General features: G+C 47.2%; 1 protein-coding gene across 1 annotated transcript in view; it reads right to left on the bottom strand.

Moving 5' to 3' along the window:
- Positions 1 to 12,605, bottom strand: part of KIF14 (kinesin family member 14) — a 111,220-nt gene extending 98,615 nt beyond the window's left edge. The window contains exons 1-5 of the mRNA XM_069737332.1: positions 12,560 to 12,605; positions 9,886 to 10,827; positions 3,321 to 3,575; positions 1,568 to 1,652; positions 452 to 550 (exon numbers count right to left, since the gene is read on the bottom strand). Of these exons, the coding sequence (XP_069593433.1) occupies positions 452 to 550; positions 1,568 to 1,652; positions 3,321 to 3,575; positions 9,886 to 10,700 (1,254 nt within the window). The 5' untranslated portion in view covers positions 10,701 to 10,827; positions 12,560 to 12,605. The remainder of the gene's footprint in view (positions 1 to 451; positions 551 to 1,567; positions 1,653 to 3,320; positions 3,576 to 9,885; positions 10,828 to 12,559) is intronic.
- Positions 12,606 to 15,866: the final 3,261 nt, after the last annotated feature.

Below are 15,866 nucleotides of genomic sequence, written 5' to 3'. Positions count from 1 at the left end.
GCAGTGTGTTTACATATGGGGTTCCTAATATCTCCCCAGATTTTTCTATTGCATGTAGACAGGTTTCTAGTAACCCAATTCACATGCGTGAGATGCGGATCTCGTAATGCAACCCAGGCTGAAATCCTTGTCAACACCAAAATGTTTGAACAAAGCCTTACTAGTCACAGAGCAAAACTGCAGCAACGGATCTGTGTTATCTGAGAAAATGTGTGCCAAGTATACTAGTAGTACTATGACCCCATGCGTGCACACACTTTGTGGCCTTGTGGTTTCATGGTGGAGCAACTCCGTGCAAACATTGTTATACTGTACTGCTGGGGACACATGATACCATTACTCAGCCATAGAGCTGACGATGAGATTACAGATCTGCAGATGTACATGTGTGACGTAGCTCGAAGAGTAGAGCTGCAAAACGATATCATAATGATCAGGGAAAGATACCTACTGGTTGTTTTTTCTGTCCGTTATCTGCCTTAAAAACCAAGAGGTCGTGTATCTTCTCATTGTACACTTCAAAGTAGCTCATCTCCAAATGGAAGGAGACCTGTTCACAAAACACACGTTAAAGGGTTATCCCCACAGTGGCAATATTTTTTTACAAAGCGCAGTATCAGCATGACTATTGTTCGTGTACAGTACAGTCCCAACATCAAGTTTCTTTCTTGTGCCTTTTTGTCATCTCCATCTGCCCCTCAATGTAGTCCTCTGAATTGGCAGTTCTAATCTTAACCGGTAAAACTACATATCACAGCAGCACAGTGCTTCTCCTCAGTGCTGCAGGCCCCCTCCCCTGCTCTCCTGTGTGCTTTCTGATAGAGATAAATACATCTCCATATAGACAATTTTTATTTCTAGGGATGAAGTGAAAAGTAATAGTTTGAATATTGTAACTGTGATCCACTATTGTGACCCAACTTGAGTATTATTTACTGACTGCACATTTCTTTGCTGGTTTCTGGGAATATTTAGAGCACGCTCATGGTGTCCGCTGTATGGATAGCAGAGCTGAGCATAGAATAGCTGAGCTGAGCTACAACCAGGCCATCAGGTCAATGAGACTACAGGGAGAGCGGCTGGAGGATGTTTTATTAGGCAGGGTCATATGTGCATCTGTTCTTCATGAATTAGACATGAACATTAAGTTCAAATTTAGCTGGTATCAATGGGATCTTCAGCTGTGCTACAACCACGCTGTCAGATGTGTTACTACACAGGGTCATTGGGTGCATCTGAGCATGCTCGACAGCATTACCAGTAAGTTTTATAGCACACATGGTTAATTCTGGTCGTACAGAAATACAGACTACTTTATAATTTGGGGAATAACCTTTATTGTCTTGCCCGATGTGACATCTGTCATGCAGAGACCCAACCGCACATGGGGCAGTACAATGCATCTCTCCATACACAATGTCAGATCCCTGTAGATACAGATTAATAAATTATTATTGAAAAACTTCGGCCAGATCACCCAATAAAGTATTTATCAGCTGACACATGAGCTGTTATACAACTTGCCTTAATGTTAGTAAAGTGATTAATATAAAATAAATGTCTGTACCTTCTGCTTTACAGCCTGAATCTGGGAAAATAGATATTCACAAAACCTTGGTATGATTCCTAGTTCTTCACCAAAACCCATCATACTGCAAAAAAAAAAAAAAAAAAGTCCAGCACACTTCAAGTTCAAAATTCTTCAGCATATGCCCTGAAACGATGATAAACCAGCACTAAAAATACCTCTGTCAATCATTTTTATACAGTATAAGCAATTAACAACAAGTGAGTGTCCAGCCGCAGCCGTCACTCCCTCTCGATTACTTATACGTCAGACAGCGGGGACAGTAACGCCTCTGCCGATTGGATGCCGGGGTCACGTGACAACCTCACACAAGGCCGGGGAGCGCCGTGCCAGCAACGGAGGGGAGTATAAGTGTCTTTATTTTAAAGAGGGAAAATATTCAGAGTGAGAAGGGATTGTCCTAGTAGTGGGCAACCCTTTAACCCGTTCACGACCTATGACATATTGGTACATCATAAGTCGCGTCTCTGCATTCCATGGGGGCTTCGGCTCTGAGCCCACATGTTTTCCGGCACATGACAGCTGATTTGATCCTCTAACAGCCGTAGATGGAATCGCGATCCACCCATGGCCGTTAACATGTTAAATGCCACAGTCAATCTCAGACAGTGGTATTTAACATGGCCGCGCTGGAAGCATGTCACATGACCACAGAGCACTGATGGGTTGGCATGACAACTCAGGGTCTGCGGGAGACCTCTATCGTCATTGCCGATCTGCTATGAGAACCGTCCTGTGGCTGGCACTCATAACAGATGATCATTTTAGCTACAAATATCAGGAGACTATTGAAGCAAGTAAAAAAAAAAAGTTTTTAAAAATATAAAAAGTTCAAATCACTCTTTCGCCCCATTCAAAATAATTTAAAAAAAAAAACATAAATATATTTGTTATTACCGCATTCATAAACACCCGCTCTATCAAAATATAGAAATAATTAATCCAATCGGTAAACAGTCTAACGAGAAATTAAAAAAAAAAGGCAGAATTATGTTTTTTGGGTCACCGTAACATTGCAATAAAATGCAATAACAAGTTACCAAAACATCAGATCTACCTCAAAATGGTATCAATAAAAACATCAGCTCAGTTCACAAAAAAACAAGCCCTCATCCATCAGATCCTGAAAAATGGCGACACTTTTTTTTTTTTGCAAACTTTGGAATTTTTTTTCTCCACTTAAATAAAAAAAAAAAAAAAAAAAATCTATTCATGTTTGTTATCCATGAACTCGCAATGACCTGGAGAATCATAATGGCAGGTCAGTTCTAGCATTTAGTGAATGTGGTAAAAAAGAAAAAAAAAAAAAACAAACAAATCAATTGTAGAATTATACTTTCTTTGCAATTTCACTGCACTTTGAATTTTATTTCCGTTTCCAGTACATTATATGGTAAAACCAATGGTATCGTTCAAAAGGACAATTTGTCCCGCGAAAAACAAGCCCTCACATGGCCATATTGACAGAGAAATAAAAAAAGTTATGGCTCTGGGAAGAAGGGGAGCGAAAACGGAAACGCAAAAACGGAAACGCAAAAACAGAAAACCCCAAGGTTGTGAAGGGGTTAAAAAAAAACAAAAAAAAACTCTGTTGGGAAACCACAGAGAAAAAAAAAACCCATGTATATAGCACGACATGTGAATGTAGCCTTTTCAAAACCAATTTTCAGGACCCTGTATTCCGCAGCAGCACATTGAGAACCCTGCCCCACAATGCACAGATCCTACATACGTATAGGACTTCCCGGATCCAGTCTGACCATAGGCGAACAAGCAGGTGTTGTATCCCAGCAGCGACCAGTCCAACAAGGGAGCAGCCAACTTCTCATACACCTTTTCTTGACTTGCATAATTGAGATCAGTTTTTTCAAAAGATGAAAAAGAGAAATCGTAGAGAAAGCTGTGGTTCTGCTTGGAGTCTGGATACTGTACGATGGTCTCCTGGCCATTCATGAAGACAACCTGGGCGGCCTTCTCATTCATTTCCCTGGAAGAGTAATCAACATGTCAGGAGATTAAAGTGGTGAAAATAAATTACTTACATTAAACTCTACCAGATGGCAGAGTAAAGCCAACTTAAAGGGGCTGTCCACATATCCAAACTAATCCCCTGTCCACAGTGTAAGTGATAAGTATGCGATGGGGGGCCGACCACTGGGACCCTGAGTAATCAAGAGAACAGGGGAGGTGTGTAAGGGAGAACGACACCTCCATTTAATATAAGGAATCTGTCAGTCGGATCGCCCCTCCTAAGCTGTCTATATGGGCATGTAGGTCATAGGAAGCTGAATAAAGGGATACCTTATATCTGCGATGCAATGTCTTATGCCAGAGGATTAGGGTACCGTTACACTATACGATTTACCAACGATCACGACCAGCGATACGACCTGGCCATGATCGTTGGTAAGTCATTGTGTGGTTGCTGGAGAGCTGTCACACAGACAGCTCTCCAGCGACCAACGATGCCGAGGTCCCCAGGTAACCAGGGTAAACATCGGGTTACTAAGCGCAGGGCCGCGCTTAGTAACCCGATGTTTACCCTGGTTACCAGCGTAAAAAAAACAAACACTACATACTTACATTCCGGTGTCTGTCCCTTGCCGTCTGCTTTCCCGCACTGACTGACTGCCGGCCGTAAAGTGAAAGCACAGCACAGCGGTGACGTCACCGCTGTGCTCTGCTTTCACTTTACGGCCGGCAGTCAGTCAGTGCGGGAAAGCAGACGGCAAGGGACCTGACGGACACCGGAATGTAAGTATGTAGTGGTTTTTTTTTTTTTACATTTACGCTGGTAACCAGGGTAAACATCGGGTTACTAAGCGCAGCCCTGCGCTTAGTAACCCGATGTTTACCCTGGTTACAAGCGAACGCATCGCTGGATCGGTGTCACACACACCGATCCAGCGATGACAGCGGGAGATCCAGCGACGAAAGAAAGTTCCAAACGATCTGCTACGACGTACGATTCTCAGCAGGGTCCCTGATCGCTGCTGCGTGTCAGACACAGTGATATCGTATGGATATCGCTGAAACGTCACGGATCGTACCGTCGTAGCGACAAAAGTGCCACTGTGTGACGGTACCCTTACACATTTTAATTATATGTACATGAGCTGTTAAAAACGTTGGGTCGTAATCTGCTCTGGAGATTATTGTAAATCAAAGGGGTGTTATCAGTGTGAGACATGTAATGACTGACAGTCTGCTCTCCTGATCTATGTCTCACACTGGTAGCTCCCCCTTATCTACTATATAATGGTCTAAGGGTCACTTCCGTCTGTTTGTCCGTCTGTCACGGAAATCCCGGCCGTGACCAATCAGCGACGGGCACAGTCCGGCCGCGAATTCACCCCTTCCTACTCTCTGTCAGTGCCCCCTCCAGTCAGTGCTCACACAGGGTTAATAGCAGCGTTAACAGACCGCGTTATGCCGCGGTGTAACGCAATCCGTTAACGCTGCTATTAACCCTGTGTGACCAACTTTTTACTATTGATGCTGCCTATACAGCATCAATAGTAAAAAAGATCTAATGTTAAAAATGATAAACAAAATAAAAAATCATTATATTCTCACCTTCCGTCGCCTCTCCCGCTGCTCCTCACGACGCTCCGGTCCATGCATAGCGGTCTTGCGAAATTATGACGTAGCGGTCTCGCGATACCGCTACGTCATCATCTCGCGAGACTGCAATGCATTCTTGGGACCGGAGCGTGCAAGGAGCATCGGTAAAAGCCTGGGCTGGATCCGGGGGCCGACGGAAGGTGAGTATATAACTATTTTTTGTCATAATTCTTTTTTTTTTTTTTTACAAGGATATGGTGCCCACATTGCTATGTACTATGTGGGCTGTGTTATATACTACGTCTCTGTGTTATATACTGCGTGGGCTGTGTTGTATACTACATTTCTGTGCTATATACTACACGGCTGTGGTATATATTACGTGGCTGGGCAATATACTACGTGGCTGTGTTATATACTGCATGGGCTGTGTTATATACTACGTCTCTGTGCTATATACTATGTGGCTGTGCTATATACTATGTGGCTGTGCAATATACGTGTGTGCTATATACTATGTGGCTGTGCAATATACGTGTGTGCTATATACTATGGAGGCAGTTCTATATACTACGTGGCTGGGTAATATACGTGGGCTGTGCTATATACTACGTGGGCTGTATGCTACTTGGCTGTGCTATATTTCTCTGCTGTATCTGTGCATCATGAATCGTGGTATGTGTTAAAAACGGGGGCCCACTGAGACGCTTTCGCACGGGGCCTTCAAAAACCTGGAGCAGGCCCTGGCTTCACTGATTGGTCACGCCCAGCCGCGAATAATCAGCGACAGGCGCAGTCCGGCCGCGAATTGGCGCGGAATTTGAACCACGCTTCGCTAATTGGGCGCGCCCAGCCGGCCGAATCCTGTGTATAAATTGCATTATTCTGAAAACTTCATAAATAAACTACATACATATTGTAGAATCGGGCCACCATCTAGTATATTTATAATAATCTCTGGAGGCAGATTCTCACGGAGATCAGTGTCCCGCCATAGATCTTAACAGCTCATTTACATATTAAGAAAATGTGAATTTCTCTGGAATAAGACATCGGATCACAGATATCAAGGTATTATTTCATTTAGCTTCCTATGATCTACATGCCCATATAGATGGCTTAGGAGGACTGGTCCTACTGACAGATTCCCTTCACTCTCAAACTGCATTTTAAATGGCCTATACAGTATCGCAGTGAACTTAGCCCCAATAACAACCCTACTATTCTTGAGCGGTCACTGGTACAGTACCTGAGAAAATTACTTTAAAATTCCTTAGCAAATGAGGAGGCTTGAGTGCACCCTTGGTGTGGCCGAGAGTTTTGTACACCATTACGCCTCCCATTTGCATACTGGGGGTCTTCCCTCGGTTCTGTTTGACAGTGATTGCTTCCCAGAGCGAACATTGTCTGAATACAGCCGGCATGTGCGACTCCGGAAGTGCAGGGGGCGGCATCAGTAGGAAGGAGAACATGCGCGGCCGCACACATTGGCAGCATTCAGACAGCGCTCGCTCTGGGAAGCAATCACTGTCACAAGCAGGAGAAGGGAGGTATAATGGTGCACCGAACTCTCGGCCACACCAAGGGTACACGGAAGCCTCCTCATTTGCATACGAATTAAAAGTTATTTTCTCAGGCATTGTACCAGTAGTAGCTCAGTAATAGTATGGTAGTTATAGGGGTGAAGTCCACTACCATACTGTATAGCCCATTTATGCATTTTGGGGGTGACGGACTCCGTATACAAGTGTTTTCTGATTCTGTCCGTGCCGTCCATCACTGTATGAAGGAACAGACAGCGCTCTACTCCACTTTAATGCATCCACTACCAGTGTACAGATGTTGGTTTGCTGCCAGTGAGCGACTCCTAAGGCTGAACACCGGCCCACGTCTCGTTCTGGGGTCCGGCATCGGTATAAGAGCTATACAGCCGGGATTTCAGAGCGATGCATGGTAGAAAAGATTTGGGGACATCTGTGCTGTAATAATGCATTTATTACCAGGACTGGGGATGTGCAAACACAGTAATGTGAACACAGCCTGAAACCCGGGTCTACGGAAATTCTTCAAACTATTTTAGAGAAGATATAGAACTTTATATAGCGATTAAAAGGAGTCCGTCACCCCCGGCATGTATATCACCTATTAATATGGGCATACAGGTAATAGAAATGTTACACTAGTCCTACCTGTATGCCTCATGTTAATGGTCTTTTTGCTATATTCTGTCTTTATGCTAATGATTCCTTCCAGGTCTCAGGGTGTGCGATGCTGTAAGAAATCCCTGCCGCCTGTCATCATTGTAATACTTATCCCCCTCCCATCAGCGTCAGTTATGGCGCAGAAATCCCACGCCTGTGCCCTGCACTCCCTCCAGAATCCATAGCTCATCCTCCCTCCTATGGGGACTGTGTTCAGGGATCTTCTGCGCAGGTGCTGTGACCTCCAGTGTGCGCAGATAAGGTGTGCTCCCTACTTCCTCCCTGCACAGTCATCTCTATTGTGAGGCAGCGGCTGGTGTGATTTGTGAGGGTCGCTATGTGTCCCCCAGGATGCGCTCAGAAGCCTATTAGATGCGCTGGAGTGCCTGGTGGTCACAGAAGGATACCTGCGAGTCACACGGCAGAATAAAAGTAAGCATGAAACCTGGTCAAGTTATGTGGCCAAGGAATTGTTCAGGAAAACCCGGTATGGGCTTTTAGTTTTGGAACAGACGGCAGGAAGGCAGTAGGGCCGGTCCGTTTCCTTCAGGCTGGATCTTACAAGTGGCCCATGGCCATAGATTCCAGTGTAGAAAAGTCCTGCGGGAAGGGTTTGGGTGTGTCAGTTTGGAGTTGGCAATCTGTGGAGCAGTCGGCTCTGCAGAATCTCCGTCTGTGTGAGGTAGCACAGAACCAGCAGAGCGAACTGCTGGCACCCCACAGCGTGATACAGTGGTGCAGTTGCCCTCGGCAACTGGACACATTTATGACCTGTCTTGTTTCCTGGCTGCGATCCGGAGGATACCGTGTGCTATACACTAAGTGAGTTTGGACAATTAAACACGTTTGCTGTAAACTTTCCTGTGGTCCCTGCCTGTCTGTCACACTGTACCAACCCTGCTGCACTAAAAACTACACTACGTACACATGGTTCCTAGCGATAACTGTGCAGGAGGAAGTGGGGAGAGCACCTTATCAGCGCACACACCGGAGGTCACAGTGACTCTCTGGCGCAGAAGATCCCTGAATGCAGCACACACAGAAGGGAGGATGAGGTAGGGATTTCTGAGGGAGTGCAGGGCACAGGAGCACGATTCCAGGGCCATAACTGACGCACATGTGAGGGAGGTAGTATTGTGATGAGGACAGGGGGCAGGGGTTTCTTCTAGGCACCGCACACCCCGGAGACTGGAAGGAATCATTAACGTAAAGACAGAATATAACATTTCTCCACAACAAGACCATTAATATGAGGTACATACAGGCGGAACTAGTGTAACATTTCTATTACCTGCATGCCCATAATAGGTCATATACATGCTGGGGGGGTGACAGATTCCCCTTAAAGGGATTGTCCACGAAAAAACAACAGATGACCTTATCTGCAGGATGGGCCATCAAAAGGAGATAGGTGGGGGGAAATATGAGATAGGTGGGGGTCCGACACTTGACACCTCCACTGATCAGATGAAATTGCTCAAGTGGCTGCCGTATATAAGTGATGCATGAAGAAGAGTGCAGCGCCATATATTGTTTAGTGGTGGCTGCCAGGTACTGCACTTTATATAAGATGCAGACACATACAACCCCAATGGAGACCAAAAGGTGAATGGGAGCTGGGGCAATATTGAACGTACACATGAAGTGTTCATCTACCGCGATGCGTTCACAGCCCGCCATAGCTGAGCGAGAACAGACATGTCACCTCTGCACTTATGCTTCTTATAGCATTTACTGGGTTTTCCATTTTTTCACTCAGAGTGCGATCCAAACAGACAGAAAAACTGATTGAAACCCACGAGAATCAGTTTTTGGTTTTACTAAATGATTCACAATGGAAATAAGATAATGACACTGCTCTACATTCATTTATCATTTCATGGAGTTTTTTAAAAAAAAGAAAAACATATAAAAAGAACTACTTTGTGGCAGAAGAATACGATCATTAAAAGGGGTTTTCTGGTTAAAACAAGCTATCGCCTATTACTCACTTCCTACCCCTGGGACGTGCACCGATCGGCAGATCAGGAGACATATCCCTCTTACGAGATGGTGCGGCAGGACGGATGCACGACCACTACTTTATAAATTCCTTATCTATCCGGAAAAACCCAAGCACAGTACCCAGCAGCCCGATACAAAATGGTGGATGATGTGCTCGGCATCTCCATTCTTAGGCCAGGGTCACACTTGCGAGTTCAGCGCGAGTCTCTCGCATCAATACCCGGCACTGCCGCCGGTACTCGTAGCCGCACACTCCGGTCCCATAGAAATACATGCAGCTGAACACTCCAGTACCGAGGACCAGCGGCAGTGCTGGGACATCATGCAAGTTTCTCGCATTGAACAAGTGTCACCCCAGCCTTACGGGGATAAAAGCTCGTCATTCTGCTGATCGGTGCAGGTCCATTACCTATCCCAAGTCCAATCACCTATGGATAGGTAAAAACATGTCCTCTCTGGTCAACTTTTTTAAATTTGCATTGTGACTTGTGTGGCGCTCATAATGTGAGGTAGGTGATCTACTTTTACCTGCCACTAAATGGTCTGACTCTCACTGCTACAGTCACAGCACAGTTTTCTGCCTGGTGGCAATCATCCACTGTGGTAACATGATGACTACTCCTCTCATCTTCTCCATGCAGAGCCTCAGATGGAAAGCTTGCTTCCCGAGTCTTTTCACCCTGGCCAACCACAGAAGACACCTTTTTGTGGGCAGCCGGTAATGTTCCCACTGTACGTTTTGGTGTGACTGCTGGGCTTTTGATTTCCCGAGTCGATGCTGATCTCATCAGACCAGAGGTCCCACTCTTGGGTGTTTTTTGGTTCTCCAGATTTCCATTTTTTGCACCTGGTGTCCTAATTACGTCTTGGCCAAAACTGAGAACATTTTTGTCAGAATCTTTTCCCTTTGTGTTCTTCAAGCCTTGAAACTTTCCGTGATCTGATGATCCGTTCACATGCGGATTTGCCAATCTATGGCCAATGAAAACAGATTTAGGATGGAGTAGTTTTCCGCTCACATTGGTCAGTTTAGTCTTTAATTCGGTCTGACCGGAGGAATCATTGGTGCTAGTCACTGCTGGTGTCGGCTTGGACTTCTCAGTTGATTTTCCATTTTTCTCCAGATCATCATTTTCAGTGGATCCAGTTCTAGGCCGCCTCTGTAAAGTCAGACGCTTTTCCGGCTCATCCTTGTCCTGACATGGCTGCTCCACATGAGGAGAACTCACCATCATCTCCCTGCGCTGCAGCTTTAGGTTTCCAGGAGATCGGACATTTTTACATGCAGAAATGACGTATGTTCTGTTTATTTCTTTGCTAGGGTGGAAAACTTTATGTGACATTTCTTTAAAGTTTTAGATGCCACTTAGTAGGAAAAATTGGTTAAAGAATAATCACGTCTTCAAGAAGGTGAAAGTTCCCTCATCGGGTCTGAGGAGTTATCCATTGGATGCACTGGGCGCCATCATCCTGAAAGTAAGAAAACCATGCTTTAGTGATCAAATATGGATTTATGCTTTATGGTTTGCAAAATATAGTGACGGGCCACCTTTACTGTGAAGCCTAAAGGAACCAAGTCACTGAATCTACTATATAACTAGCTGTTTTCAGCCAGCTAACGCTCGGCACGCTCAATGATATGCAATTAACACTGCTGGTGATTATGCAATTAAATGTACGTTTACCTTGGCTGAAGTGGTTGAATTACATAGAAAGGAAGTGCTGCGTGTTGGTAATGTGGGGGGGGGGGGGGGAGGGGGCAGAGCCTCGTGTGGTAATGTGTGGGGACGGAGCCTCGTGAGGTAATGTGTGGGGACGGAGCCTCGTGAGGTAATGTGTGGGGACGGAGCCTCGTGAGGTAATGTGTGGGGACGGAGCCTCGTGAGGTAATGTGTGGGGACGGAGCCTCGTGTGGTAATGTGTGGGGACGGAGCCTCGTGTGGTAATGTGTGGGGACGGAGCCTCGTGTGGTAATGTGTGGGGACGGAGCCTCGTGTGGTAATGTGTGGGGACGGAGCCTCGTGTGGTAATGTGTGGGGACGGAGCCTCGTGTGGTAATGTGTGGGGACGGAGCCTCGTGTGGTAATGTGTGGGGACGGAGCCTCGTGTGGTAATGTGTGGGGACGGAGCCTCGTGTGGTAATGTGTGGGGACGGAGCCTCGTGTGGTAATGTGTGGGGACGGAGCCTCGTGTGGTAATGTGTGGGGACGGAGCCTCGTGTGGTAATGTGTGGGGACGGAGCCTCGTGTGGTAATGTGTGGGGACGGAGCCTCGTGTGGTAATGTGTGGGGACGGAGCCTCGTGTGGTAATGTGTGGGGACGGAGCCTCGTGTGGTAATGTGTGGGGACGGAGCCTCGTGAGGTAATGTGTGGGGACGGAGCCTCGTGTGGTAATGTGTGGGGACGGAGCCTCGTGTGGTGATATGGTGGGGGAGGAGCTACTGTGTAGGGGGCGGGATTAACAAGTAATCACAATGCCTCTTACATATATATAGATTGTCTAAGGGTCACTTCCGTCTTTCTGTCCCGGATATTCACTGGTCGCGGCCTCTGTCTGTCATGGAATCCAAATCGCTGATTGGTCATGGGCGTTTTGCCACAACCAATCAGCGACGGGCGCAGTCCAGCAGCAACATGGCCGCTCCTTCCTCTTCGCACTGAAGCAGAGCTCAGCAGCCCCACAGGGCAGGGACGGAGCACTTATTATGGCGCCTTCTGCCCAGGGATAAATGATGGGAAGGAGGTGGCATAACAAGTATAAAACAGCAACTTCCAGACAAAGCAGCACTAGGCTGTGTGACAGCAGGAGATGGTGTAAAATAATAACAATACCATTACTACTGGGCATTGGCACCAATCCTGCAGTTATGAGGTCACGTCTGTGGTCACATGACCACTGCAGCCAATCGCTGACCTCTGCGCTGACACTTGCATTTACATCATATGACTGCTGGGGCCAGTGATTGGCTGCAGCAGTCATGTGACTGTCAGGTAATTAATCACTACTCTAGAGGTATGTGAAATCCCGACAACCTCCACCATTCCCCGCAGTGATGGGGCGCACGGATAACAGCCATGGCTTCCTGCACACTATCCCTGTGGATGAGGCAGCACCAGCCGCACGTCCCGTACATGACCTGGGAGCCGCCCTAACTGTGTAGGGACCAGCGGCATCGCGCACCGCCAGCACGGAGCGGGTTACCTCGGCTTCCAGGCGCAGCAGTCTCTTCTACCTTCTTCCGTTTGCCAACAAGCCAGTCATTTCGAATTCCCCTCTCTCCGTTCTGATTGGTAGAACTGCTGACACGTCTTGCTGGTGACGTCATACGTTCCGCATTCGGAAGTTGAGCCCGTGTCGGCCATATTTGTTAGTGGACTCCGACCTCAGTTTAGAACTTGTAGCAATGGGTGACGTGCGGAGGCGCGGCCTATGCTGCTGCTGTGCTACGCTGAGGGCGGTCTGTTCACTCGGTGTGCTGCACTGCGCGGCCTCCTGGTCTGGGCAGCGATGTGTATTGACAGCCGGTGTAGAGCGGCATAGGTGTACCTCACACACACAGGATGTATACACTGTACCACACACACACAGGCCGTATACAATGTACCACACACACACAGGCCGTATACACTGTACCACACACACACAGGATGTATACACTGTACCACACACACACAGGCCGTATACACTGTACCACACACACACAGGCCGTATACACTGTACCACACACACACAGGATGTATACACTGTACCACACACACACAGGCCGTATACACTGTACCACACACACACAGGCCGTATACACTGTACCACACACACACAGGATGTATACACTGTACCACACACACACAGGCCGTATACACTGTACCACACACACACAGGATGTATACACTGTACCACACACACACAGGCCGTATACAATGTACCACACACACAGGCCGTATACACTGTACCACACACACACAGGCCGTATACAATGTACCACACACACACAGGCCGTATACAATGTACCACACACACACAGGATGTATACACTGTACCACACACACACAGGCCGTATACACTGTACCACACACACACAGGATGTATACACTGTACCACACACAGGCCGTATACACTGTACCACACACACACAGGATGTATACACTGTACCACACACACACAGGATGTATACACTGTACCACACACAGGCCGTATACACTGTACCACACACACACAGGCCGTATACACTGTACCACACACAGGCCGTATACACTGTACCACACACACACAGGATGTATACACTGTACCACACACACACAGGCCGTATACAATGTACCACACACAGGCCGTATACACTGTACCACACACACACAGGATGTATACACTGTACCACACACACACAGGCCGTATACAATGTACCACACACACACAGGCCGTATACACTGTACCACACACAGGCCGTATACACTGTACCACACACACACAGGATGTATACACTGTACCACACACACACAGGCCGTATACAATGTACCACACACACACAGGCCGTATACACTGTACCACACACAGGCCGTATACACTGTACCACACACACAGGCCGTATACACTGTACCACACACACACAGGATGTATACAATGTACCACACACACACAGGCCGTATACAATGTACCACACACACACAGGCCGTATACACTGTACCACACACACACAGGCCGTATACACTGTACCACACACACAGGCCGTATACACTGTACCACACACACACAGGATGTATACAATGTACCACACACACACAGGCCGTATACAATGTACCACACACACACAGGCCGTATACACTGTACCACACACACACAGGATGTATACAATGTACCACACACACACAGGCCGTATGCAATGTACCACACACACACAGGCCGTATACACTGTACCACACACACACAGGCCGTATACACTGTACCACACACACACAGGCCGTATACACTGTACCACACACACACAGGCCGTATACAATGTACCACACACACACAGGCCGTATACACTGTACCACACACACACAGGCCGTATATGTACCACACACACACAGGATGTATACACTGTACCAAACACACACAGGCCGTATACACTACCACACACACACAGGCCGTATATGTACCACACACACACAGGATGTATACACTGTACCACACACACACAGGCCGTATACACTGTACCACACACACACAGGCCGTATACACTGTACCACACACACACAGGTCGTATATGTACCACACACACACAGGATGTATACACTGTACCACACACACACAGGCCGTATACACTGTACCACACACACACAGGCCGTATACAGCGTACCACACACACAGGCCGTATACACTGTACCACACACACACAGGCCGTATACACTGTACCACACACACACAGGCCGTATACAATGTACCACACACACAGGCCGTATACACTGTACCACACACACACAGGCCGTATACACTGTACCACACACACACAGGCCGTATACAATGTACCACACACACAGGCCGTATACAATGTACCACACACACAGAGGCCGTATACACTGTACCACACACAGGCCGTATACACTGTACCACACACACAGGCCGTATACACTGTACCACACACACACAGGCCGTATACACTGTACCACACACACACAGGCCGTATACACTGTACCACACACACACAGGCCGTATACAATGTACCACACACACACAGGCCGTATACACTGTACCACACACACACAGGCCGTATACAATGTACCACACAAACACAGGCCGTATATGTACCACACACACACAGGATGTATACACTGTACCAAACACACACAGGCCGTATACACTGTACCACACACACACAGGATGTATACACTGTACCAAACACACACAGGCCGTATACACTGTACCACACACACACAGGTCGTATACACTACCACACACACACAGGCCGTATACACTGTACCACACACACACAGGCCGTATACAATGTACCACACACACAGGCCGTATACACTGTACCACACACACACAGGCCGTATACAATGTACCACACACACACAGGCCGTATACAATGTACCACACACACAGGCCGTATATAATGTACCACACACACAGGCCGTATACAATGTACCACACACACAGGCCGTATACACTGTACCACACACACACAGGCCGTATACACTGTACCACACACACACAGGCCGTATACACTGTACCACACACACAGGCCGTATACAATGTACCACACACACACAGGCCGTATACACTGTACCACACACACACAGGCCGTATACAATGTACCACACACACACAGGCAGTATACACTGTACCACACACACACAGGCCGTATACACTGTACCACACACACACAGGCCGTATACACTACCACACACACACAGGCCGTATACAATGTACCACACACACAGGCCGTATACACTGTACCACACACACACAGGCCGTATACACTGTACCACACACACACACAGGCCGTATACACTACCACACACACAGGCCGTAT

The sequence above is a fragment of the Ranitomeya imitator genome, chromosome 8, assembly GCF_032444005.1.
Source record: "Ranitomeya imitator isolate aRanImi1 chromosome 8, aRanImi1.pri, whole genome shotgun sequence".
NCBI classification, from domain to species: domain Eukaryota; kingdom Metazoa; phylum Chordata; class Amphibia; order Anura; family Dendrobatidae; genus Ranitomeya; species Ranitomeya imitator.
The sequence above is the reverse complement of the archived record's forward strand: the minus strand, read 5'-3'. Positions and strand labels throughout refer to the sequence as shown.